This window comes from Colius striatus, chromosome Z (genome assembly GCF_028858725.1).
Source record: "Colius striatus isolate bColStr4 chromosome Z, bColStr4.1.hap1, whole genome shotgun sequence".
Lineage (NCBI taxonomy): Eukaryota > Metazoa > Chordata > Aves > Coliiformes > Coliidae > Colius > Colius striatus.
Genome location: NC_084790.1, coordinates 27,420,455 through 27,446,231, shown reverse-complemented (window position 1 = coordinate 27,446,231; position 25,777 = coordinate 27,420,455). Strand labels below are relative to the sequence as shown.

Sequence of the window (25,777 nt, the reverse complement as noted above, 5' to 3'; positions counted from 1 at the left end):
TATGCCTCCTGCAGTCTTTAGAAGAGGATAACTCTGCTGTCATCGTTAAGCCTGGAAAAAAAATGCTGTTATTTAGCTGTGGAGAAAAAAAAAACCCAGGTTGTTGTTTAACTGTGGGCCAAGGAGATGTGAAATGCAACATCAGTATAAGTCCAGATAACTTACAGACATGGGAAACAAAACAAGAAACATTAGCTGCTTGTTGAAACAGAACACGGTTAGATTAGTTGCCCTGAGAAAGTCACAGAACATGATTTTTCACTGCTGTCCCCTTACTTCTGCTTCTCTACCCTGATTTCCCTCATGGATGAGAACCTGCTTACAGATATGAAAAGTTAGGAACCACAAATTAGGATTTTGCAAGCATGGATTTGCCCCACGGTAAGTGAATACATCATCTCTCATGAGGTCAAATAGGAAAGTACCAATATTTGTGCTGCTTCCTGGCAAAGACTTAGAGCACCTTGTTCCAACTCTTCAGAAATTAAAAGCTACTTCCTCTAGCAGAAGATCTAGTAAATACTAAAGAACCGAGTTCTCCAGGAAGGCAAAGAGGCATGGGTAGGGATGTGTAGCTACAAATAGATCTCATAGTCACTGTAACTCCACTGTGTTCCAGTAACCCAGTTCACTCTGCCATGGGTCAAATTGTGGCTATCAGGTGATGTCAAGGATGAACAAATGCTGTGCGATTTTGAACCATCTTTACTTAAAGGGGTTTTCTCTTGTTTTTTAAGGGATTGTCAGCTAGGTAGACTCCTGTAACCTGTCCTATTCAGGCCTTTGATGACCAACTTTCCATTAAGCCTTTGTCTTAGTTTCATCTGGCATAGCATTAATTTTCTTCCTAGTAGCTGCTACAGGGCTGTGCTTTGTGTTTACACTGAAAACATTCTTTATAACATAGGGATGTTTTTCTTATAGCTGAGCAGCATTTTACACAGCATCAAGATGTTTTCTGCTTCTCCCTCTGCCCTGCCAGCCAGTGGGCTGGGAGTGCACAGAAAGCTGGGAGGGGTGGTGGCCAGGACAGCTGACCCAAACTAGTCTAAGGGGTTATTCCATACCAAAGGACATTGTTGCCAGTACATAAACTGGGTGGGAGGGGTTGGCCAGGAGGGCTGGATTGCTGCTTAGGCATTGGTCGGCAAGTGGTGAACAATGGCATTGGACAGCACTTGAGTTTTCTTTATATTATTATTATTTTGTTTTAGTACATTGCTCTTAACCCACGAGTTTTGGTTTCTTTTCCAGTTCTCCTCCTCATCCCACAGGTAAGTGACTGCCCATCATGGTGCTTAGTTGCTGGCTGGTGCTAAACCACAGCAGTCCTTTTTGGCACCCTGAGGCCAGTAGTTTAAGGCACTGGAGATGAAATTCGAACTAAAGACTCTAATTGGGAGAGGTACCTGTGGGGAATTCCTGTTGTTCTAGCTATGGTGAATGGATGAGGGGTGGTTAATTAAGTGATTTGGAGGGCTGGAATGTGTTGGGTTTGTGCAGAATCATTTGTCAAAACATAGGAGAGGCTGCAGTGTTGGCCCCTGTAAGAAGCTGCTCAAAACTCCCCCTAGCTCAGTGTCAGACCCACCTCTGGGGCTGAGCCAAATGGAGGTCTCTGCAATCACTTTTTAAGGAGAAGCTGGAAGAGGAGGGATTGGTGTTGGTGGAAATACTTGGATGGGAAAGAAGTGACCACATGACTCCTAGGTCAGTGAGAGAAGACAGGAGGAAGTGTGCTGGGGCAGAGAACCCCCTGCATCCCATGGTAAGACAGCAGCTGTCCCCCTGCAACCCATGGAGGGTAACAGTGGAGCTGAGATCTGCTGCAGCTCATGGAGGACCCCATTGCAGAGGAGGTGGCTGTGGCTGGAGAGGCTGTGACTCTGCAGGGAGCCCAGGATGCAGCAGGATGTGCCTGGAGTTCTGCTGCGATGGAGGAGACCCATGGGCAGGAGTCTTGTGAGGAGCTGCAGTTCTCGGGAAGGACTCACACCAGAGACGTTTGTTAGGGACTGTATCCCATGGGAGGGACCCAGTGTTGGAGCAGGGGAAGAATGCAAGGAGTTGTTCTCCTCTGAGAAGAAGGAAGTGGCAAAGACCATCTGTGAGAGACTGACCAAATCCCCTGTTCCCTGCCCCCTGTGCTGCTGAGGGAGCAGAAGGTAGAGATATGGGGAGCAGGGACCTGAGCCTGGGAAGAAGGGAGGGGAAAGAAGTCTTGAAAGGATTGTTATATTTTTCCCACCATCCTCCTCCCCCTTTTAGGTATCTCTACTACTTCTTTGTATTTGCAGATGAATTTCTGGTCATGATAGGATATGGAGAATAAAACCAATTCCTAGACCATCTTCCTCACTTCACTCCCTGCTGTTGCTTGAGTCTGCAATTCCCTCTTGCTTTTTCTCCCTACCTATACACTTACTGACAGTGGCTCAAATCCTTTTCACCATTTTGGTTCCACTCTTACTCCACATTCCCTTCCCTGTTTTCCTCTCACCTTGGATACCAGGCAACATTCAAGTACGTGAAGTAGGGCACTGTGACTACATAAGCTGGAAATGTTCATAATTCTTCTAACAGTAAACCCCTGCCACTTACTTTAAAGCCCAATGTTTCATTCTGTACACAGAACCATTAAGAAACTTGGAATTATTTCAAACTAAAAGGGAAATATCTATTAAAAAAATAGTATAGTTGTACAATTGTAATGTATTGTAAAGGCTTGACTTCAGAAACCCATTCTAATACTACTTTCACACAGAGCTACCCTTCCAAGAGACTCTGTTGAATTTCTCTTATCAATGTACATTAATATGCTGCACTCTTGTTGAGTTTCACAGGAAAAGAACATTATTGTAGAAGTTACTAAGAATAATTATGAAATGCATTTAGTAAGGCCACACAACTTTGAAAGTCTAGTATATTGAATAAAATAATTTTATTTGTATTTACTTGATTTTTTTTAACAAAGTTTATGGAATCTGAAAGAAGACAATAAACAGTAACTTCTAACTGAGACTTACTATGGGAGATCCTCTACCTAAAAATATGTCAAATGTTAAAATCCATAAAACTCCAAGGTTCTGTGCCATACTGTATGATATGTAAACAGACTTTGAAAATACTCCCCATTTGACACAGTATGCACAAATTTAAAAAAATAAAATAAAAATGAAGTTTAAACGCCTCAAGGGATTTCTTAGAAGTAAAGCCATCTGAAGAGCCATTTACAGTCTGCTGTGACAAGCCTCTATATAACAAAGTATCCCCTTTTCTCGCAGTGCAGAATAACCCACTGAAGACAATGCCCTGCCAAAGTGATGCCAGCGACAGATCTGATTGTATGACTCCAGCACTGAAAAGAGCACATTGGTTATACATGGCTTTTAACCTTGGGCTACAGTTATGCTACCAGAATTAAATCCAAGTCTAAATCAGTCATGTAGAGAGGTGTGTGTTGTCTGAACACGGTTTACAGTCCTTGTTTTCCAGATCTGATGAAGGTGGTGAAGGCGCTCTGATGTTCTTGTGCTTACATTCAGGGCAGGATGAACTTTGCAAATACCAGATTCTCCAATTAATGACAAACCACAGATCCCAAAGTAGGCATGTAAAGCATCTGAAAGAGTGACAGAAAAGGAAAATGAAAATTACGTCAGGCTGTAACAGCCCAGTCTTCCTGGATGCCAGCACCCCTGAATAACTACAGCCAAGGAAAACAAACAGGTACTACATTTTAAATTTCATTTTTGACAGAAGAAATCAGTTTCTGCCCAAAGATACCAGCGTGAACTGATAGTCTGCAAACTCTAAAACTCTAGAGTCTTGTTTTGTAATAATTCTTATCCATTTCTTTATTTCTTCTGAATGCTCATGCCAAACAGCAAAAGAATCTGAGCATCTGGAAATTATTTCTATCCACAAAGCAAATTTATTTTCCCAAACATAAAAGAATTTTTTGGCTGATGACTTGATGAACAACTGAATACTTAAACACAAAACCAGCAAGATGTAGAAGTATGAAAGAAGGCATTACTTTCCCTAGCTTCCCCCCTTCCTGAGATAATTCCCTAAGGACAGGAATTCAAGGCAGCTTGATCAGCCATAACAGATGGCCACCAGCAAAAAGGGATGCTCCCATTCCCCTGTCCCATGCTGCCCCTCCTGCCTACCTTATACCAGCACTACAGCTTGCTGCACAACCTCCATGACCTAATCCAATTGGGAAAAACATGGAAGAAAATTAACCCTAGCAGGAGAAAATAGACAGTTTTCTGACATTTTAGTGAATTAAACTGGTTTGCAGAAGGTTTTGATATACACCAAAGCTAGTGTGAAAAGGAGAAAGGACATACAGCTGTACTGGAGAAGCTGGGAGGAAGAGAAGTGATTCCTCTGGGCAGATTTGATTATCTGCCCATGAAATCACATGCTAATAATGGAAAGAGGATGTGAAATTAACATGCCTCTTCCAAATTATCAACACTCAGTAATCTTCTGTAGGTGTCAGTAAATTTATATCTGACTAAAGTGATATTAGAAAAAGGTATCTGGCTGGAAAGAAAGACTCTAAAACAAGGTTTCTGCCTATCACCAATAAGATGCAGACAAAAGCATACGCAGCAGACACAAACCCCTACTGACATTGCAAAAAGTATGCCTGGCAAGATCACCATTTCAGGAAGTACATTTTATCAGCTCCTGTGTATAGCTGCGTTAATAGGCACCAAAAATCATACACAAACCTAATTACCTGTATATGGTTGTTTGCTGGGTTTAACCACAGTTGTGCAGATCCATGCTAACTCAGCACTCACATTAGTTCTAGCCACAACACATACACACAGCCTATGTACTCCTCTGATTCAAGCTATGAAATACATGAAGTTTTTCAAGGTCTAAAGACACAGGTCAAAACATTTTGTTTCATGACTTACAAATACAGAGCGCAGCAGGCAACCTTGCAACTGCTGGGCTGCTGAATTACAAAAATACCCAAGTAAGGTATATTTATACTTCTATAAGAGCAAATCTCACTTCATTGAAAACTGTGTCCACTTCTGGGCCCCTCACTACAATAAGGACATTGAGGTGCTGGAGCGTGTCCAGAGACAGGTATGAAGCTGGTGAAGGGTCTGGAGAACAGGTGTGATGAGCAGTGGCTAAGGGAGATGGAGATATTTAGCCTAGAGGAGGCTTAAAGGAGACTTTATCACTCTCTACAACTACCTGAAAAGGTGAGTTGTAGTGAGGTGGAGGTCGATCTCTTCTCTCTGGCAATGAACAACAGGACAGGAAGAAACAAGCTGAAGTTGCACCAGAGGAGGTTTAGGTTGGACATTATGAATAACTTTTTCACCAAGAGGCTTATTAAGCATTGGGAGGGGCTGCCCAGGGAGGTGGTGGAGTCACCATTCCTAGAGATATTCAGAAGACACGTAGACAAAGTACCGAGGGATATGGTTTAGTTCAGTGGTGGGCTTGGCAGTGAGGTTAGTGGTTGGACTTGATGATCTTAAAGGTTTTTTCCAACTATAACGATTTTGTGGAGACATGCAGCAATTGTGCACACTCCTTTTCATCCTTTTAGTTAACTCTTTTTGATCTTTGTCTAGCATTATCTGTAACTCACATGTGTTTCCAATTTTGTTATATTGTGTATCATTTAAAGACAACAAGTGAGACCCATCAGAGCTGTAGCACAACCTTCTGGGGCATGCAGCACTACATCTAGTAATTTCAAAGAAAAGTTTACTTAGAACTAGTCATAACTTAAGCACATGTCTGAAAAACACCTCAAATGCCTTAGGTATATGTTCTAGAAAAAAGTTGTGGATTAACCCTGGTAGGCAGCTAAGTACTGTACAGCTGCTCCCTCACTCTTCCCCTCTACCTCCAGTGTGAGAAGTGAAATAGAAGAGTAAAAGCAAGAAAATTTATATGTCAAAAGCCTATTGCAAGTAAAGCAAAATAAGGAATTTGTCACAACAGAATCACAGAATCTTGAGGGTTGGAAGGAACCTCGAAAGATCACCTAGTTCAAACCTCAGTCACTTATTAGGAAGGAGGGCTCCATCACAGAGAATGGTTACCTGGGAAGACCAACACTGTAATTCTAAACCTCCCTCCTTCCTCCTCCTTTCTTCTCCCACTTTTTACTGCTGAGCACAATGCCATGTGTTATGGGGTATCCTCTGGTCTGGGAGGTTCAGATGTCAGGGCTGTAACCTATCCTAGCTTCTGGCACAGCCCCAGCCTGGCTGTTCCTTGCAGGGTAGTGCAACAAAGAGTAGAGGCCATGAGGCTGTGTAAGCCCTGCTCCACCACAGCTAAGACATCAGTATGTTATCAACACTGTTTTAGTCACAAATCTGTCCCCTACACGTAGCTAACATCCTCATAGAAAAGCACAGGAAGTGTAGCTTGGATGAGTGGACAGTGAGGTGGATCGAGAGCTGGATGAATGACAGAGCCCACAGGGTGGTGATCAATGACACAGAATTGAGTTGGTGACCTGTGGCCAGTGGAGTTCCACAGGGATCAGTTCTAGGGCCAGTCTTGTTCAACATCTTCATCAATAACCTCGATGAGGGGACAGAGTGTACCCTCAGTAAGTTCCCTGGTGACACCAAACTGGGAGGACTGGCTGATTCCCCAGAAGGCTGTGCTGCCATTCAGCGGGATCTCAACCAGCTTGAGAGTTGGGCAGAGAGGAACCTCCTGAGGTTCAACAAGGACAAGTGCAGAGTCCTGCATGTGGGAAGGAACAACCCCATGCACCAGTACAGGCTGGGGGTTCAACTGCTGGAGAACAGCTCTGCAGAGAGACCTGGGAGTCCTGGTTGACAACAAACTAATCATGAGCCAGCAATGTGCCCTCATGGCCAAAAAGGCCAATGGCATCCTGGGATGCATCAAGAAGAGTGTGACCAGCAGGCTGAGGGAGGTCTTCGCCCTCTACTCTGCCCTGAGGAGGTCTCATCTGGAGTCCTGTGTCCAGTTCTGGGCTCCTCAGCTCAAGATGGACAGAGAACTTCTGGAGAGAGTCCAGCACAGGGCCATCAAGATCATCAGGGGACTGGAGCATCTTCCTTATGATGAAAGGCTGGGAACTGGGGCTGTTTAGTCTGGAGGAGTCTGCAAGGAGACCTCATTAATATTTACAAGTATTTAAAAGGTGCATGTCAAGAGGATGGGGCAGCACTTTTTCTGGTGTCCAGTGACATGACCAGGGGTAATGGACATAAATTGGAACACAAAGAAGTTCCACTTAAATACAATAAAATACATCTTTCCTGAGAGGGAGCCCTGGCACAGGCTGCCCAGGGAGGTTGTGGAGTCTTATTCTCTGGAGGTTTTCAAAACCCACTTGGATGCGTTACTGTATGACCTGATCTAGGTGGACCTGCTTTAGCAGGGGGGTTTGACTAGATGTTCTCTAAATGTCCCTTCCAACCCCTACCATTCTACGATTCTGGGACATGAAGTGCTAGGAAGAAAATTAACTCCTTTAAACCTCATTAATGTGGTTTAATATTTGTAAGAAGTATTGTTAACATAAGGTGGCAGACATATATGCTTACTATGAAAGACTTGTGGAAAAAAACCATCAGTTACTTGTAAACCAAGAACAGAAGAAATACAGTAGAGATTCAGTTTTGTTTTGAAATATGAATCTCCCTACTAGGCCAGTGTCCATTGCCTGGTTTATAAAATAGTAATACTACTGCTACAAAGATATTTGGAGGATTTTTCAGATCCTTTCCTGTATTTGGCAATCTGTGGATTATGATAAACAAAACAACAGTCATGTCCTTAATCAGTTTGTATTGCTCCTGTTTTCAGAGGATTACTGACATTTGAGAATCTTTTGACTTTTTAGGTTTATTTTCAAAGGCAATAAAGTTTTCTGGTCTTGCTGCTCAATAAGCATGGTGGTCCAAATACTATTTTAAATCAAGAAAAAGTGTTAAATAATGCTACTGGCCTCCAGAATCAACAATGTATTGCAACCTGTTAGCATGAAAATGCCAGGACTACAAAACATTATTTCACTGAATCATCAGTTGTGAAAAGTTACTTGAAACTTTCGAAGTCCATGTGATACACATTACCACAAGCAGCTGACTGTTTTCTGCTATTTCTTGTAGTGTTCTTCCTAAAAAGATTGCTGCACAGCAAAGAGAGGCTCACTAAGCAAATTTAAATGGAGTTTTTAGAAAGTAGGAGCTACAGAGGGGTCAAATTCTGAATCTTCCCTAGAAAGCACCTTGAAAAAAAATGGCATATTCTTACTTCACAAACTTTGAGTATTCTGTCATATCCGAGTTTTGCAACAAAACCAGATTGAGGCCACTGTTATCAGCTTTACAAATCTAAATGCTCCAAGAAGAACAAGTCCCTTCTGTCCATATCCATCTTCAACAGAACTCATTTGCAAGATGACCTATACCACTCTAGTTACCTTCACATTTTTTAATTGTGCTGAAGTCAAGAGGACTGTCTACCTGTAACAGCAGGCTTTTGTTAACAATTGAGCTGCAGAGATGCTTCATGTTAGTAAAGTGGGAAATTGTTATTGCGGAGACATATAACATCCAAAAGATGGCTTGGCTCGGCTTTCAGATACAAGACCGAGCTTGTAGGAAGCTCAGCTGTGTACGTGTGGTAATCAAATCTCAGTTCCTTAGTGCTGCATTTATAGGCATTCTCCACATTAGAACTGCATTAATTTTTTAACACAGACTTATGCCACCATCTGCCTGAGGAAAAAATGCTCCAATAAGCCCAACCACCACAATGAAACAAAAGAGACAAAGTTTGCCTTATAAGAAGTAGCAATATTCAGGCTGCAATACCACACAAATCAAAGACCTTCATTGTTAGTTTTGCCTTTCTCAAATCTTATCTCAAACAACAACAGCTATGCAAAAAGACAGAACTTTGCACATGACTGGGGTTTTAAACATGGTTTTTAATTCATATCTCAAGTAAATGGTTCATCAAGACAAACAAATATTTTCTCCAACTGACTGATCTATAGAACGCAGAGTAAATACACCTAAAGTCTTCAAAAATCCTAAGATGGGTTTTCAGGGGAGTCAGGCAAGCAAATCAATCACAAGTACTACTTTTTTTCATTGTGGATCAACCCTGAAAAAATCTCAACTGTTGTTCAAAACACAATGTTGAAAGGATGAAATACTGGGGCACAGATTCTGAATAGACTCATCCTTCAGTATGACTAAATTTTTATCTTATTTGGTCAGTTTATATAGACTGTTTATCTTCCCTGTACAAAATGCCACTGGGCAACACTACTAGCACAAGGATTGTCTTCATGCATTTGCAATCCCTTCATTGAATTTTAGCATCTTTAAAACTTATTTGAAATTGCAAGACTTTAGCATCAAGTCCTTCACTACTTCATAGTATACCCTTCCAAAAGGATAATAATTAACTTTCAGATATAGTAGGTGTAACTGCTGTGTGTAACTACAATCTGCAAATCATAACACATAACTAGGTAAACTCTTGACTGCTATTTCATGAATCAATGACTTAAAATAAGTTTAAAGGATTCCTTTTTCTGAGGGAAGCTTAGAACACGCTCACCATAGTTTTGAGAAGTACATTTACCTGGATGGCTATCTGGCCACTTGGCAAATCCACCAACAAGGCGATCTTGAGTTGACAGGATGTAATTTCTGTTTTTCTCAAAATTTGTATATTGGAATATATTCAAGAGCTGAAAAGAAATTAGACCATTACAGTAAAGTACTAAATCTCAGTATATTTTTAACAGTAAAATATAGTGCTTATTTATAACTAGTGACAGCAGATAGCACTGATCTAGTCACCTGTATCCTGCCTTTTTGCAAGATGAAAGACCTTTTTAGTGATCTCTGCATATCCATGCACTGGTGTCAAATATGTAACTCTTCCGAGCAGAGAGAAGATATAATGCTTAGTGAAATAAACCCAAGTCAATAACTATCTCATAGCTGTCCCGTACACTACCTTCAGTGTTGCTCCCACCCAAAAGGAATAGCAAGTGTCTACAGGTTTGTTGGGTCGTCCATGGTAGCCGTTCTGCTGTCTCATTATACACCACCGTCTTATTCTGTTCAGTTCTTTTTCTGAAAAAACTTCCTCCAATTTACCCATCAAACACAGCGATGCAACGCCACAAAATGTAGAGCCACCTGCGAACAGAGTAGTTTTTGTAATAATTTGATATCCAGACTTTCACTGGAGCCTGTATGATCTCAGTAGGAACTTATGATAATACCAATTAAATTAATGGATTTTTGAAACTAGGTACAAAAGTGTTAATTTCGGAACTAAAATCCAAATAAACAAAACCCTCTTTTGTTCAGGACCTATGTCAACTGGGAAAAAACCCTCAACCCAACTCTTGCACAAATAAATCAGAATTCCTTTTCTTAAGGCTGCATTGCCTCTCTAGGCTGCACAATTTACATTACACAACAGTCCAGAAATACGTAACATGCAATCTAATAGAAAACATTTCTTCATATGTAACTTAAAAAAGAAAGCTACTTGGATGCCAGCAAGCAGACTGACGCAGAGATGCCAAGAGCAGTCTCAGACACAATCCCCTAGAGTGCATAAATAGATATAAGGGCCCAATAAGCAGAAGGCTCCTCCTCAAAAAAGAGAAGAAAACAAAAAGGCATGGTTAATACTATGAAAAAACTGCTAGACTCTTACAGTTGTAATACACACAAATGTGCTTCTCAAGGATTTTTTTTATTGTCAAGGAAAATGTACAGTAAAACTTGCAATTAGAAGGTAAACTCATGTTCTTGGTCTGTATATCATGACCATCAGTTTTTAAAGCACATCAAAACTCATCCTGAGTGTATTACCTGATACCATAAAATTGCAACCTGGGAAAGACCGTATGCAGGCTGTTGAATCAAGACTTGGGGCCTAAAGTTCCTCACACTATCCTGAAACTACAGGACCTTATCTCATTCTGATGCTGAAATGCAGCAGGAGAAGGATGCTGAAGTAAAGTTGTTATCAGTACCTTCCCACAGTACCTCAGTTAACCCATTTTTTAAAAATGCATGCATATAACTTAAGGTTTTTGACTTTACTCATCTTGGGGGAATAAAAAGATGGAATCCTATCAAGCTCAAAACTAAGGACAAAGCAAACATGATAGACTTGGTATTGTTCACGTAAAAGTCAATAGTTTCTCTGTCATAAACAGACTGTGGCACAGAAACACTTAAAATATCAGTCTCTTGGGAACTTCTATCTTCACAACTACAAACGGTTTACAAAAACTAAATGCAGTTTCAAGATTTGAGCTCCCAATGTTTTCTATAATCTATTAGAGGATGTGTTTCAAGATTTTACTAATAGCTACTGAAAATTATCTGGTGCACAGCAAAAAAATCTTTTGCAGTTACATCCAGGGCAATGGTGCACAGGTGGAGAAAGTTTGCTCTATCGGCAAGAGATGAGAACTACAGCCAACATCTTTCAACAACATGCATGAGATAAGATTAATGGAGTTGATATATTATAAGCTCATCTGATATGACATTAAGCTGCAACTAAAAGGAAGAAGCAGAAGATATTCTGAGACATTTTGAATTCTCTCTTCCTCATCCCACTTCCTTAAAATCATCAAATACTGAAAGGCGTCACATACACTGCACTTTCAGCATTTTCCATCCAATAGAACATTTTAACATTCTTACCATGAGACTCCAGTCCAGCTCCCTGTGCCAGGCCATTATCGTAAGACTGAGGAAAAAAAAGCCCACAAACTTGTTACTTTAGAACTACGTAACTTTTTCAGACATTGCAATTTTGTTGTTTTCTATCAAAATTATCACCACGCCATAACCATCATTTAACCTGATTAAATTCTGAACGTACACCTCAAAAAGCTATCGGCACAAAAGACATAAATCAGCTATTCATAACATTTAAAAAGCCAAAATGCAAGGTACTGTGTGTCCAACACTCAAGCACAAGAAAAGCTTTAGTAAAAAGCATCAGGCTCCGAAAAAGAAAAAAGATGAGGGTAGGAGAGAAACCAGAAGCAACAACATAATAAAGCATTCTACAGGACTAAACCTAATCAATTCTATGAAATACTACAGTTAAAAAAACCCAAACCTTTAAAAATAGCTTTGTTAAGTGAAAGAAAAATAAGAAACTTGAGTCTGACAAACAAAGCACTAAGAATATTATGGTATAGGCCTGTTACAAGCAACCTAGAAGCAGACAATATTGTAGATGAAGGAATAACAATCTTTCTTCCCTAAAAATTCATTATTTCATATGACAAGAAAGAAACAAGAGTAAGCTATGACTAAAATGGAAAATGTTCATTTTACAAGTGTTCACAAAATGCTTAATAAATTATCACTGGACAAATACTAAACTATTTAGTAGGAAAAAAAAAGTTTAACTTTTGAAGTTAAATTATACAGAGTGTATATCTTCTATATCTGATAGGTTCAATATCTGATAAAACAGTTAGAAAGCAACTTCAACTCCACCCCTGGTGCTGACTAGGAATTTCTCATGTTTTCACCAAAACATTTAACAGTGGCTAGTAGATACAGGACATCTTTCACAGACACCTGAAGACTCCCATAGTCCTACCCAAAGACTGCAGGAGCTAGCATGTCTTTGGGAATGACGAAGAATTATTTTGTAGCTCTGTTTTTAAAACTGACAGTAGGGTGAAAGAAGGAAACAGAAGCAGACATAGAAACCACATTAAAACTATACTTCTCAGATTTTGAGCTGCTGCTCTAAGCTGAAGCAACTAGAAAGACTAATATCTGATACATACTTCAAGCTGCAGCTTGACCTTCTAAAATTTGAACCAGTCAATTTTAAACAATCCCTGTGAACATCTGAATGTTAAAACAGTGTGCTGTGTTTAGAGAACCCACTGTAAATGTGCTACTACACTTTCACAGACCCATTAATTGCTAACCAAGGCAAGCTGATTAGCAAAGCTATGCTGGCAAAGCTAATTAACACTACAAACAGTATTTGTAAGAGGAGGTGGTTGCTTGATGTATGACAAAGTAATTAGCTCTGGAGAAAAGCTGTTAAGTGTGGATTCCAGACAGTGTATTATGTTGGGCTATACAATTAGCTTGAAATTTTACTAGACAATAGTTGACCTTTGGCTGACTGGTGCCTATTTATTTACAGACAGCAGCTGCTCTTTGGGGACTTGTGTACATTAAAGAACTAGGGAAATATTTTTGTTTCTTTGTCCTTTTGAACAGACCCAGGAAATCACATGCAAAAGAGGCTCTAGGTTACTGCAACATGAAAACTACGTAATTAAATACTATCCCCAGGAAACGGGTAAATCCAGTTGGGCACAATCTTTGCTTCACAGTCTGAACGTTTCACAACTAAACTATACCAACAGTTGCATTTCAAGAGGACTCTAATATACTAGAAAGAACAGATGCTGCATTAAAAGCTTCTTGCAATATCTTAAATGTGGTAAACCAAGCAATTTTGCAAAACCAGTATTTTAGACTCTGTGAAAGTCACTGAAAATTTTAGCATCTTAGTGTCTGTTTTTTCAATTAGTGATACACCTGACTTCTTAACGGGGAAGCCAAAAATCAACCTGAGCTGACAAAACCTTAGTGATGTAAACCTGACTATTTTACTGACAATAAAACTGATCAATAATGATTTTTGTGATTAGTATTGTACAAACACTTTTCTGTGTGAAGACTCAATTATTTTAAAAAGTTATATTTTCAAATAAAGCAACACCATTGTTTCATGTTTCAATCTTCTGCTGTTTTTGACATGGCTAACTACACAAATGCCTCCTCCCTTCCTTCAGTATACTGAATTATATGTCACAAATCTTACACTGCATTACTGAAGAGAATGAATTCCAAAGAATAAGCTAAAAAATCCCAAAGGTTACTACAAAGATCACTGCATTTAACCAGTCATATAAATCTCCATCCACATTAGTTGCGCTTCACATATATACCAATTTCAATAACGGAAAGAAAAAGTTTGTTAAATATCACTTGCTTCGGTTATGTGGAAATCAAGACATGATAGTAAACCAAAAGTACATCCTTCTATTACAGCAGTTTACTACTGAGGAATGCAATCTCTGCAATTAATGGAAGTATCAGAATGAGGTAATACTGTAGCAAAACAGGAACAAGCATTTGCAAGAAATTCTACAGCAAGTCTACAGCAATTGCTGTAAGTCACTCAGAATGGTAGAGGTTGGAAGGGATCTTTAGAGATCATCTAGTCCAACCCCCCTGCTAAAGCAGGTTAACCTGCTAAAGCAGGTCACACTGGGAATAACAAGTAAAACAACCTCTAACAGAATTTCCTTTGTATTGTAATATATACAGGATATTTTTAGCATAATCTACAAAATCTTAACAGGAGAAATCGAGCTAACATTCTTGGAAGCACATTTCACATTCATTGCATTTATTTAAGAAATACACTTTAAAAAATACTTGGTATTTCTGAAGGAGGGTTATGGAAAGAGATGAATGAGAGGATGAACAACTACCATTGTGTAATCATTCTCATAAAGAGCTACTCCATGATCATTTGAAGCTTCTGCAGACGCATCTTCACCTCCATGATGTGACCAAGCAGGATGCACAGACTTTATGTATTTGTCTAGAAGTGCCAGACACTTTGCAGCCAAGTTAGTGCACTGAAATACTAGTCTGATCAAGCAGTTAACACCCAGAAAATCAAGACAAAAAGAGTGTAAACAGTATGCAAAACAACTCTGCAGTCAATTAACAATATACAATCATTTTTAAGAGAAAGTCCTATTGAACACAGTGATATGTGAAACACTGGGATAGTGAAAGGAGAAGGGATAAATCATTGTCCCTGGGTGAAATCCTCTGATGAAATTCAGCTGGGATATTCTCATCCTGGAAACCCATGTTAACTGAAGTGGGCTACTCCAGGGAGGAACATGAAAGGGAGAACATAGGGAATTGGGGATAAAAGGTACAGAGCATGAACAGACTGAGGCTCTGTATGCTTCAAAAAATAAACCCCAATTTGGTCTGAATTAGGAGATTAGGTCTTTTTTAGAATTCTCACCTACATTTTACATTCTCACTGCTGGCAGCAACTACTAAAACATACACACACACAAAAGAAGTGTATATACTGATATTTTTCCTTAATTTCAAATATCTAATATATGAATAATTAAGTGCATGACTGGAAACACTTATTAAGCAAGCTGATGTTGATAATTAAGTTTTTCCTTTGATTCTGTATACCATTTAACAAGCAGGATTAGAAGTCACTGAAATGTGCTTCACTTACACACTTTTCCTAAGTTATAGGAGAATCAGGACCCAGTTTTCAAAAACTTGCTTTGAACTTTAAATTGAGTTTTAAAGAAAAAAGATTGACTTTAACTTCCAGTGAACGAACACACCGAATGAAATTAAATTGGTAGTATACACATCACAATAAAAATAAAAATAAAGAAAGTACTTTTACATTTTAAATTTGCTGAAGCAGGAACAGAAAAGAAATAAATCACCGTAACACTTCCTGAGATTTTTAGTCATAGTTAAGAAATAAAGCTAGTAACTTTACAATTTTGTTAAGCAGTAACATTTGTGAATACTCACCATACTTCTCCTGATGTAGTCTATTGCTTTTTTCATATCCATGCCTGACCAGTTATCAAGCATGTAGCAGATGCAGGAAGCACAGTAAACAAACCTCATGTCATTCTCACTTCCTTCCAGCACTGCACAGAAACTGCAAGAAAAAAAAGAAATAAAGGTAGTTACTTTTATTTACAGTATTCACATAAATGTAACCCAAAGCTATGCTAGATTTTATTTTTAGCAGATGTGACTCTAACTAAAGACAAGCAAAACGAACAGAACTATTAAAATTTAGAGGTCTGGGTGACTTTATTCCCAGGTATGTAATGATGCTGGTCTTTATAAACAAAGACATTAACACTTATTGTCTTTCAGCTATCACAGTATATACTGATGTACAAGTTATCATTTTAACATTTAAACATTTACTGTTTTGGGCAGTATTCTCTGCCTTCCTTGGATTGGTTTCCTATGTACATATAAATCTTAATTGTTATTACTAAAATTTCTAACACAAACGGTGAAAATAACCTTCAATCTAATTTTTGCTTTCTAATGGATACTATTTTTTTTAACTCCGGGAACATTTAAAAGTTGTTGTATCTGGCTTATCTGGGTGCAATTCTGTGCTCTCTCAGAGATCCTTAAGACGAAGATGGATACTACAATTTGGAGGCTTGTATCAAAAATAGCCTGACCAGTGGGGCCAGGGAAGTGATCGTCCCCCCGTACTTGGCACTAGTGAGACTGCACCTTTGAATACTGTATTTAGTTTTGAGTGTCTCACTACATAAGGGACATTGAGGTGTTGGAGTGTGTCCAAAGAAGGGCAATGAATCTAGTAAAGGGTCTGGAGAAAAAGTCTTATGGGGAGCAGGTGAGGGAGCTGGGGTGGTTTAGACTGGAGAAAAGGAGGCAGATGGGAGATCTTATCATTCTCTACAATCACCTGAAAGAAGGTTGTAATGAGGTGGAGGTCGGTCTCTTTCCATCTTGAGGAAATGGCCTCAAGTTGCACTAAGTGAGGTTTAGATTGGGTATTATGAAAAATTTCTTCACTCATAGTGTTATCAAGCTCTGGCACAGGTTGCCAAAGGGAAATGGTGGGCGTCACCAGTTTAAAAGACACTGAGGAACATGGTTAGTGATGGGCTTGACAGTGTTAACAGGTGGACTCGATGACCTTAAAGGTCCTTTCCAACCTAAATGATTCCATGATAAACAGAAACAGATAGTAAGTTTAATTACCTGTGCAAATAAATAAACCTTTAACTATTTGTTCTGTGATTTACTGCCTGACAAGCCTTGGTTCAAAGGGCTAGTAAGTATATTTTGACAACTTAACCATTTGCAAGAAGACAGGGCAACAGACTATTTTGAAGGGTCCTCCTGACAAATCTCTTTTAGAAATCTCCTTTTTCTTTAAAGAAATTTTTAAAAAAAGGTTATTGATTTTAAAGACAGTCTTTTAAGCATGACTACCACCACTATCACACTCCCTTCTTTGACCCTGCAATTCAAGTATTCAAAATTCTCATTAGCTCTCCTGGAAGAGAAGGGGAAGATGAAGAAAAATGTCTCCTCCCACAGACTGGCTCTCTGGGGAGAAAACCTAAGTAGTGGAATTATTAATAGTTTCTGAGAAATGGCTTGTGAAGTACAGAGGTGACAGCAATGCTAAGTACAAAGACCAAATTGGTATCAGGACTGATAGTTTTATCATACACATCTTTCCTTAACTAAGACTAACATACTTACACTAAGGTAGCAACAAAAAAACATCTCTCTCACTTAGCTGACTTCCTGTTTCCATGAGGACACGATGTTAGCTCAAGTTCTGGCCTTCATACATCCTCCCGCTTTGGGGTAGTAAAAGCAGTTTTCATAGGTAGAAAAATATCTCTCACAATCTCCTGCCAAAGTAATAATTCTATACCATTGCAAAGCACTCTCCCTATAGAGCCTAGCTGGCATTCTTCAGCAGTGACTATAAAACACGGAATCATATGTAAGAGTTGTCAGTCTGTACATTAAAACCATACATGATATAAACATGCAGCACAGATTAACTGTATGTAGCTTATTACTATAATTGGGCAAGATGGCAAGTAACCACTTCAAGATGCTAGTGAGTTGGGAACACATTTCTTTCTTTCAGATATACTTTAAAAGAAAAAATGGTCAGACATACAACAAGAGTGCTTGAAGTAATGGAACAGGCATCCCTACACACCTGAAGATACTGCAAAATTCAGAAGATATACATGTATATTTATATGTACAGTAGGATTTGGGCCATTAAGGTCAATAATAAATAACAGAAACTTTATTTTTATAAACAACAGAAAACTGTACATAAGAGTTCATATTCACCACTTAAATTCTGAACATTCTGCGGTTCTGAATTTGATTTTTCTTTCAAAAAACATATGTAACACTGCATTTTTATTATTGTGCCACAAAAGTTTCAATTACTGAAGATGTGTAAGAAATATACAGATATTCAATCAAAACAAAAGCTTTCTTGACTCATAAAATGTGACAGCAGTTTCACTATGAAATGAAAGACAGTTCCTTTAGGAATAATATTTCCTAAAGTATTCTTTCAAAAATGACATTCAGTAAAATTTATCTACAGATTATATGTACCAGCAGAATATATACCATCTGTTAAAAATGCATGTAAAAACGACAGATTTAAAAAAGTTTAGGAATATTATACTCCTACTACTAGTAATATACAGGCTAATTTCACCCTGTATATTGGTACTGTGAATCTCTCAAAACTAAATGAAGCCTATCATCCCTCAAAGAAGAGCAAACATCATCATAGTAGTGTCTCAAGGCTCTGCAAAAAACAAAACAGAAACAAACACAGAAAACCTCACTCACCTGAAGTTTAGAGTAGAAAAACTACTATCCTCAAGATATAAACCAATTAACTCCCCAGTAACAACTGTGTACAGTTGTAAGCAGATATTGTCATTCTCCAATAGGAAGCAATTCTACATGCAAAGTGCTGATTGGTCCTGTAAACTGGCATGTGTTCTGTGACTGATATTGATTACCCACCAAAACACTTGTTTCTTACATTTTATTCCAAATCTGGGTTTGTATTAACCTTCACAGAGCTGAAGAATACAAAATATCTTTTACCTTCCATCCTCCAGCTGGAGAGCTCTCAGTCCTGCCAGGATGGCCTCTTTATTTACTCGACTTAAATCATCTCCAAGAATAACCAGACATGATAGACCTGTGTAAGTCATTGCTATGTGCCCACTATCGTAGGGGTGAGATATGCCTGGACCCTAGAAAAGAAAAAGAAGGGGTGGGGGGAAGTGCTGGAACATTATTAAGATCTTACATTACAATCAATCATTTAAAAAAAAAACCTCAGAGGAAAAGCTTTGTTTATTCATTATGTATAAACTGAAGGCATCCCACTCAGGTTTTCTAAGCAAACTAAGCTACTACACAATCACAGAATGGTAGGGGTTGGAAAGGACCTTTAGAAATCACCTAGTCCAACCCTGCCACTGAAAACAGGTCCAGCTATAACAGGTTGCACAGGAACGTAACCTTGTAAATATCTGGTCAGCAGGAAGGCTTGGAAAGTTTTGCCAAGAGTGGTATTTATGCAAAGGTTAAGCAAAAAGATGAGACATGTTAAACTGTACCTAAATTTCTCCATCACATTCACCACTGCACATTAGCTTCCTGGCAGCCGGGTAAGCACTGTAAACAGCCGAATTCTGCAGGTCTCTTCAACAAAGATTTCACTATCTAATGATTTACTGGTAGAAAGCAATGTGAGGAATTAATAGTAATCTCTCTGTCAGTTGAAGCAATTCCAAACCAGCCTTTCAACTATTTTCATCTCTATTCTAAGACAAATTATCAGAGCTTAAAAAAAAGCATTTACATAGTAAACGGCGTCAGCTGAGAAGTTAAAATGATAGTTAAATGCTGACTATTCACACGATACAAATCCCAAAAATGGGTGGGGGACTGATACAGCTGTGCTAAAATTATCATTTTTCCTTCTAATATTTATAGGCACATCCTGGAATGTACCACTTCATGAAAAAAAACCCTACATGTAACAAGACGACTTTGAATACTTGGGAGGGTTCAATTCAGAGCAACTGGAAGACAAATATTTGAAATAGGATAAAAGCTATTGCAATACAGACTGGTAGAGATGAGTAAGTATTTGAATCACATTTAGCTACCATTATTGCCTAGACAGTTGCCATTTTATTTTTCAATTAATCCTAAAGACACATGCAAAAAGCAGTATAAAACAAAATTTAAGATTATGTTATGTGTAATTCTTCTCTTTCAGGCAAGTCCTACTTATTTCCAGAGCCAAAAAGTTTTGCTTCTAGTAAGAAACTACAACAAAAATACCTATTACCCACTAATCTGTTCTTACACTAGGGAGTTGGGAAACAGAGGCAGAAAAAAAGGTGAAAGTGGCTGCCGCAATACTGAAATAGCTCTAGCTATGCAACACAGAATGGAAACAAGGGAGTGAGTGCGGAGAGCAAGCTCCCTTATTTCCAGCTCTGGAGTCTCTATTCAGAAGTGGGAACAAATCTCAACAGTTCTCACTCCTGCCCCTAAGCTGCTGGTGTCTCCGTCACTGTCTCCTGCCCTGCATGTCCCCTAGTCACACACACACAATCACAGAATGGTTGAGGCTGGCAGGGCCCTCTGGATGTCATCTGGTCCAAACCCCTGCTCAGGCAGGGTCACCTAGAGCTGGGTGCCCAGGACGACGACGAGATGGTCCTGAGTATATCCAAGGATGGAGACACCACCACTTCCCTGTGCAACCTGTGCCAGTGTTTGGTCACCCACACAGTAGAAAAGTGTTTCCTGATGTTCAGAGGCAAACTCCTGTGTTTCATTGTGTGCCCACTGCCTCTGGTCCTGTCACTGGGCACCACTGAAAAGAGCCTGGCTCTGTCTTCTTGGCACCCTCCCTGTAGGTATTTATGTACATTGATGAGATCTTCTTGAGCCTTCTCTTCTCCAGGCTGAACAATCTAAGGTCTCTCAGCACTTCCTTGTAGGAGAGGGTGCTCCATTCCTAAATATACTTCCCCATGGGGCATCCCACAGATGGTGGACAGATGTGTCCTCAAACAGCTTAGAAAAAGCTACTGCAGTCATGAAACACGTTTTTTCCACCTTGAGTGGATGGCAGGCTCTAATCCCAGAAGGAACAACCTGGCCTGTTATACCAATTTTAGGGATTTTAAGTCCAACAGAACCAATTTCAAAATATCTTGCCATTAAAAAAAATAAGTATAAGCAGTTTAATCCTTGTGATGCATAATTTCAAATGTGAAATTCTCCTCCAAAAATGCAGATGTATTATTGGGTGATACAAATGTGCCCTGAGACAAAGAACTATTCAGTTTAATATAATCGATTAATTTACTTTTAAGCAAAGCAAGTCTCTCTTCTAAAAAGCCTAATTTGAACCAGTTCTTGCCCTGAAGGATTCCCAATGTCCCAGCTCTGTAGCTAAACCTTCTCACATATTTTGTCAAAGAAATACAAGACACACACTAGCTGATGAAAAATATCTGGAAAGGTTCTCCGATATTAGGACCAGCTATGTACAAAATCTTCCAGCACTTCCAATCAGCAACTACAAAGAAAACTCAGAAAAAATCTGTATAAATGAAGTTAAACTGGAATAAGTGAAACACTTAAATTCTTCCTAGCTGGAATAACCTAGAGAACAGGAAGTGCAGAAAATGCACCTGGGATTCAATATTAACTGTTTACCACTGCTGGTTATACACTGTCATAGGTAGTTTATCTCTACATCAATAGTGACATCAAGAATAACCGAACAGTAACAGATATAATGAAAGAGCTGGACTTTGCACTTGAAGATTTTATTTCCAGAGGAAGACTACCCTCACTAAGTAAGGAAAGTTTACTTTTAAGGATATTCAGACTTGCTTCTTTTTAAAGGGTATCTATGAAAACTCTACCCAAATGTTCTAACTACTACAAATGTCACCGAGTAGTCAGGAAATTTTCTAAGACATCTATAGCTCTCAAACAATATTCTCCTTTGAGTGAAATTTTTCACTGTGTCTGCATAAAGTAACTGAAAATCCCTTCTGTTATATTCCCAGTATTTTTTTTAATTGTACTTTCTTATCCCCATACCATTTCCATATTGCCTGTAAAGCTTTGGTAGCCTACAAATACATTTAAATAATTAGGCCCTGATTTTTTTTTTGTGAATTCTGGTTTTTTTGTACTTAGCATTTCTTCTGTTTTTTAGTATTACTATTACTCGCTGCAGTAAAAACAGATGGAGATAAAGTGTTTTAAGTATATGGACTGTATGCTCATGAAACTAAATAATGCCATTCTCCCCAAACAAATCATAATGATCACTACAGTAACCGGACAATGTATAAATTTTATCTGTATGTTCTTTTCCAAGCAAACGTTTCCACATGCAGTGCTAGTATACTGCTTTTTGAAATACAGGGTTTCAGCAACACCAGAGCTGTATAAAACTTTGCAAGACTGGTAGTTTTTTAGTGGAGTACAAACTACACTTCAGTGATGTATATGAAGGAAACAATATTATCTGCTGCCTGTACATACAGCCACGATGTTCACAGCTTCTGTTCTTGAACAACAAACAAGTATTTAGGTACATGTGATATAGAAAAGACTGTTAGCAAACAATTTTGAAACATTATTACCTGCAGAATCAGGAAGATAGTCTCTGTACTGAAGGAGAGCTGCTCATAGGTCACACAACTACCTTTACTAATAAGAGTGTTTTCTCATCACAGGATTATCATTTGGTAACTAACTGAATTCTTTATAAAAGAAGTTGCCACACTGCTAGATATCTTTATACATAATTACTGCAAAAGGCAGTGGAAGTGACAAGAGGGTCCAACATGCTGGTATGTAGTCAATGTCTTGGTAACATTTGTTTTAGGGCCAAAAATCTCAACCAATATGTCCAATATTCAAGAAAAATAAATTAAAAACAGAAGGATCAAAATCAAAGAAAAGATCACACAAAAAATACTATAAGGCATACTCACCGAGGCCGACATGATGTTTTGTAGATGTAATGATGATTTTGGAAGCTTTTGAGAGCATAACAGATCTTTGTTTACCACTTGTGGTAAAAAAACCCCAAACCTAACGAAAACATCCCCCAAAACCCACTACAATAGAAGGATAATAAAATAGAAAATAATATATTCTGCATGATAATGTTCAAATTTTAAGTGCACTTGAATTCACTTTATTTTATGAGTTCCATGGAATTGTTCTAAGCTCATTGTGATACTATCTATCTACTTTTATGTTATACTTACACAATTCTTCACACAATGCAACAAAACACCTGAACCCAAGTAACAGGATGTCTTTGAGGGGACAACAATCAGAGTAACTGGACATTTCAGACAAAAATCCCCCAAAACCCAGACATCCAAGAAAACACTACTTTTTTTCCAAAACCTGAGAATTTGTAAAATTTGTAGGACCTAGCCTTGTGACAATTTGATATCACAAAGTAGGACTGGAATGGCTTCTCCGAACACAAAAGATTATAGCAAGTCTAGAAGACTTTATGAGATACCTGTGACTACCTCTAAAATTTGTATGGCTGGATGGAAGTGTTGCTAGACAAAATTTGTCAAACACATCACAGTCAAAGCAACTGGTATTTAATTGGCATCTTCAGTCTTGGTAAAAAGCAGTTGCTTTTTAAGTTCTGTATTTTAAACAAAGCCTATTTTTACTGAAAGATAACTATTTCTGCCTTACGGACACTGCAGACTAAAGCAACATCAGCAACCATGCAAACTGTCAGCCTAAGCACGAAAAAAACACTGCTGCCAATACCTAAAACTCTGAGCTTCATGGGCCATGGACACACAAACAGAATGAAGTTATTTTAAGAATGGCAGAAGTTGCATCTCAAAACCAAGCAACAAACTGTTAAACTGTATGGATGGACTGTTAAACGCTTAGACTAAACAACCAAAAGAAATACACTTAACCCTGTAAGGTTAAGTCTACATGAAGAAGTAACACTACAGGAGTAGGTGTGGAGGGCAGCAGAGTAGGTGCCTGGGTAGGAGTGACCATGCCATATGCATTTCATAGTTTGTGCAAGCTCCATGAGTCCACTAATGGAGAAGTTAATTCAGAGTGCACTTTCTGGTTCAGTTTCATTTGAAAGGAGTTGGATTTGTGTCTCCTGTGCTTTTGGAGAAACATAATTAACTGCACTTTATAGTGCTCTCTATGGATCTGAAATAATGCAGTGGTGTTGACACACTCTGTGAAGACAACAATGGGGATATGGACAGGCCCTGTTCTCTCTATACACTTCAACTTCTGCAATAATTACAGTTTGCGGGTCACACAAGAACAGATTAACTTGGATTGCAGCAAAAGAATGAGAGAGCTCTGTTCTATGGGCCTTACTATCATTGTCTGCACAATATGAGTCTTCCTTAACAGAGCTAGGACAAAGATGCAAAGTGAGGGGAAGGCTTCAAAGTTTTAAATCTGGTTCAGTGACGTAGAATCATAGAGTGGTAGGGGTTGGAAGGGACCTTGAGAGACATGATAATGTTCCCTACCTGAGTGCCAAGACAAAGGGTAATGGACAAAAGCTGGAACACAGAAAGTTCCACTTGAACATAAGGAGAAACTTCTTTCCTGTGAGGGTGACGGAGCACTGGAATAGGCTATCTAGAGGAGTGGTAGATTCTCCTTCTCTGGGGGTTTTCAACACCCTCCTGGATGCATTCCTGTGTGACCTGATTGAGGTGGGCCTGCTTTAGTAGGGGAAGTGAACTGGATCTCTATAAAGGTCCCTTCCAACACCTACCACTCTGTGATTACTCAAACACCTATTTAAACATAGCTTGTGGTCACCAACTCCTGTTGACTACTGCAGAGAAGGCTAACAAACTTGCTGCTGCAAAAGCACGGGCAGGATCTCTCCTAACACTGACAAAGAATGGTACTAAACATACATAGGCAGAATCCCACTTTCAAATAGCTTTCTTCTCTTACCTGCCATCAGTGTTATAAACATGGGTTGTTTCAGCCTTGAGAAAATACATTCTGTTGGAATCACAAGATATTTCTTCCCTCCCCACAAGTGACAGCATATGTTATTTAGTGCAATCTTACATGAAAGTTCCAAGTAATGGCTTTCAATCTAGTCCCTGAACTGATTTGTAACATTTCAAAAATATGAAAAAACCTATACTCATCCAAAACTCTCAGGATACTGTTCATCCCTGAATTAAAAACGTGGTTTAAACTCCAATGACACCACATCGAAGAGACTGCAGAACCTGGAGCCATTTCAGAAAAAAATAGCTATCTAATTTTAAATAACTCACGATTAAAGACAGTGACAGAAGGGTCACTCTTGGCTTTTATTTACTATTAAGACTGTTAAGGCTCATTAAGGCTGAGTGTGATGAGCTCGTCAAGTGAATACGGTTCTGCTTGACCTTTGCTACAGACTCAAAGAGCCGCACAAACACTACCAAGCAGCTCTGATTCCTTTAATGAAGATACAATGGAAAAAAGAAAGTATTGCGATGCTTGAATAAAAAGCACACCCATCTGCAAACAGTTTCCTAGATATAATGACCCTATAGTTAATTTTCACAAGTTATGTGATCCTTTGTCCCTTATGCAGATTGGCTAACACACTACGAGACACCAATGAGTCACAACACATTTCCTGAAAAGAGAGTATTTAAGCAGAAGTAGATACTACTGGAAGTCGTGTTAAAACACCTGAAAGTGCTGGAAAGGAATAATGACATTTTGATGATCTTACAGACCTTTTGTCTTCAGGAGCCTTTATAAGATTTCAGAATTATATAGAGAACTCACTCTTCAAGCTTTATATGCTGGGGAGGATATGAAAAGATTCCCAAAAGCATGCTCTGCTTTAATGTACTACACTATGTGGCACTGACCTAAACTTTTGAAGAATCACGACTGATACATTTTTATTATCTCAGTTTGGTAAAATTATGTCTTTATTTTATAATGCTGTTAAGTCACGC

General features: G+C 38.9%; 1 protein-coding gene across 1 annotated transcript in view; it reads right to left on the bottom strand.

Moving 5' to 3' along the window:
- Positions 1-2,963: 2,963 nt before the first annotated feature.
- Positions 2,964-25,777, bottom strand: part of PGGT1B (protein geranylgeranyltransferase type I subunit beta) — a 40,191-nt gene continuing 17,377 nt past the window's right edge. The window contains 7 exon segments of the mRNA XM_062018362.1: positions 2,964-3,488; positions 3,491-3,622; positions 9,643-9,751; positions 10,024-10,208; positions 11,742-11,787; positions 15,684-15,816; positions 18,822-18,973. Of these exon segments, the coding sequence (XP_061874346.1) occupies positions 3,442-3,488; positions 3,491-3,622; positions 9,643-9,751; positions 10,024-10,208; positions 11,742-11,787; positions 15,684-15,816; positions 18,822-18,973 (804 nt within the window). The 3' untranslated portion in view covers positions 2,964-3,441.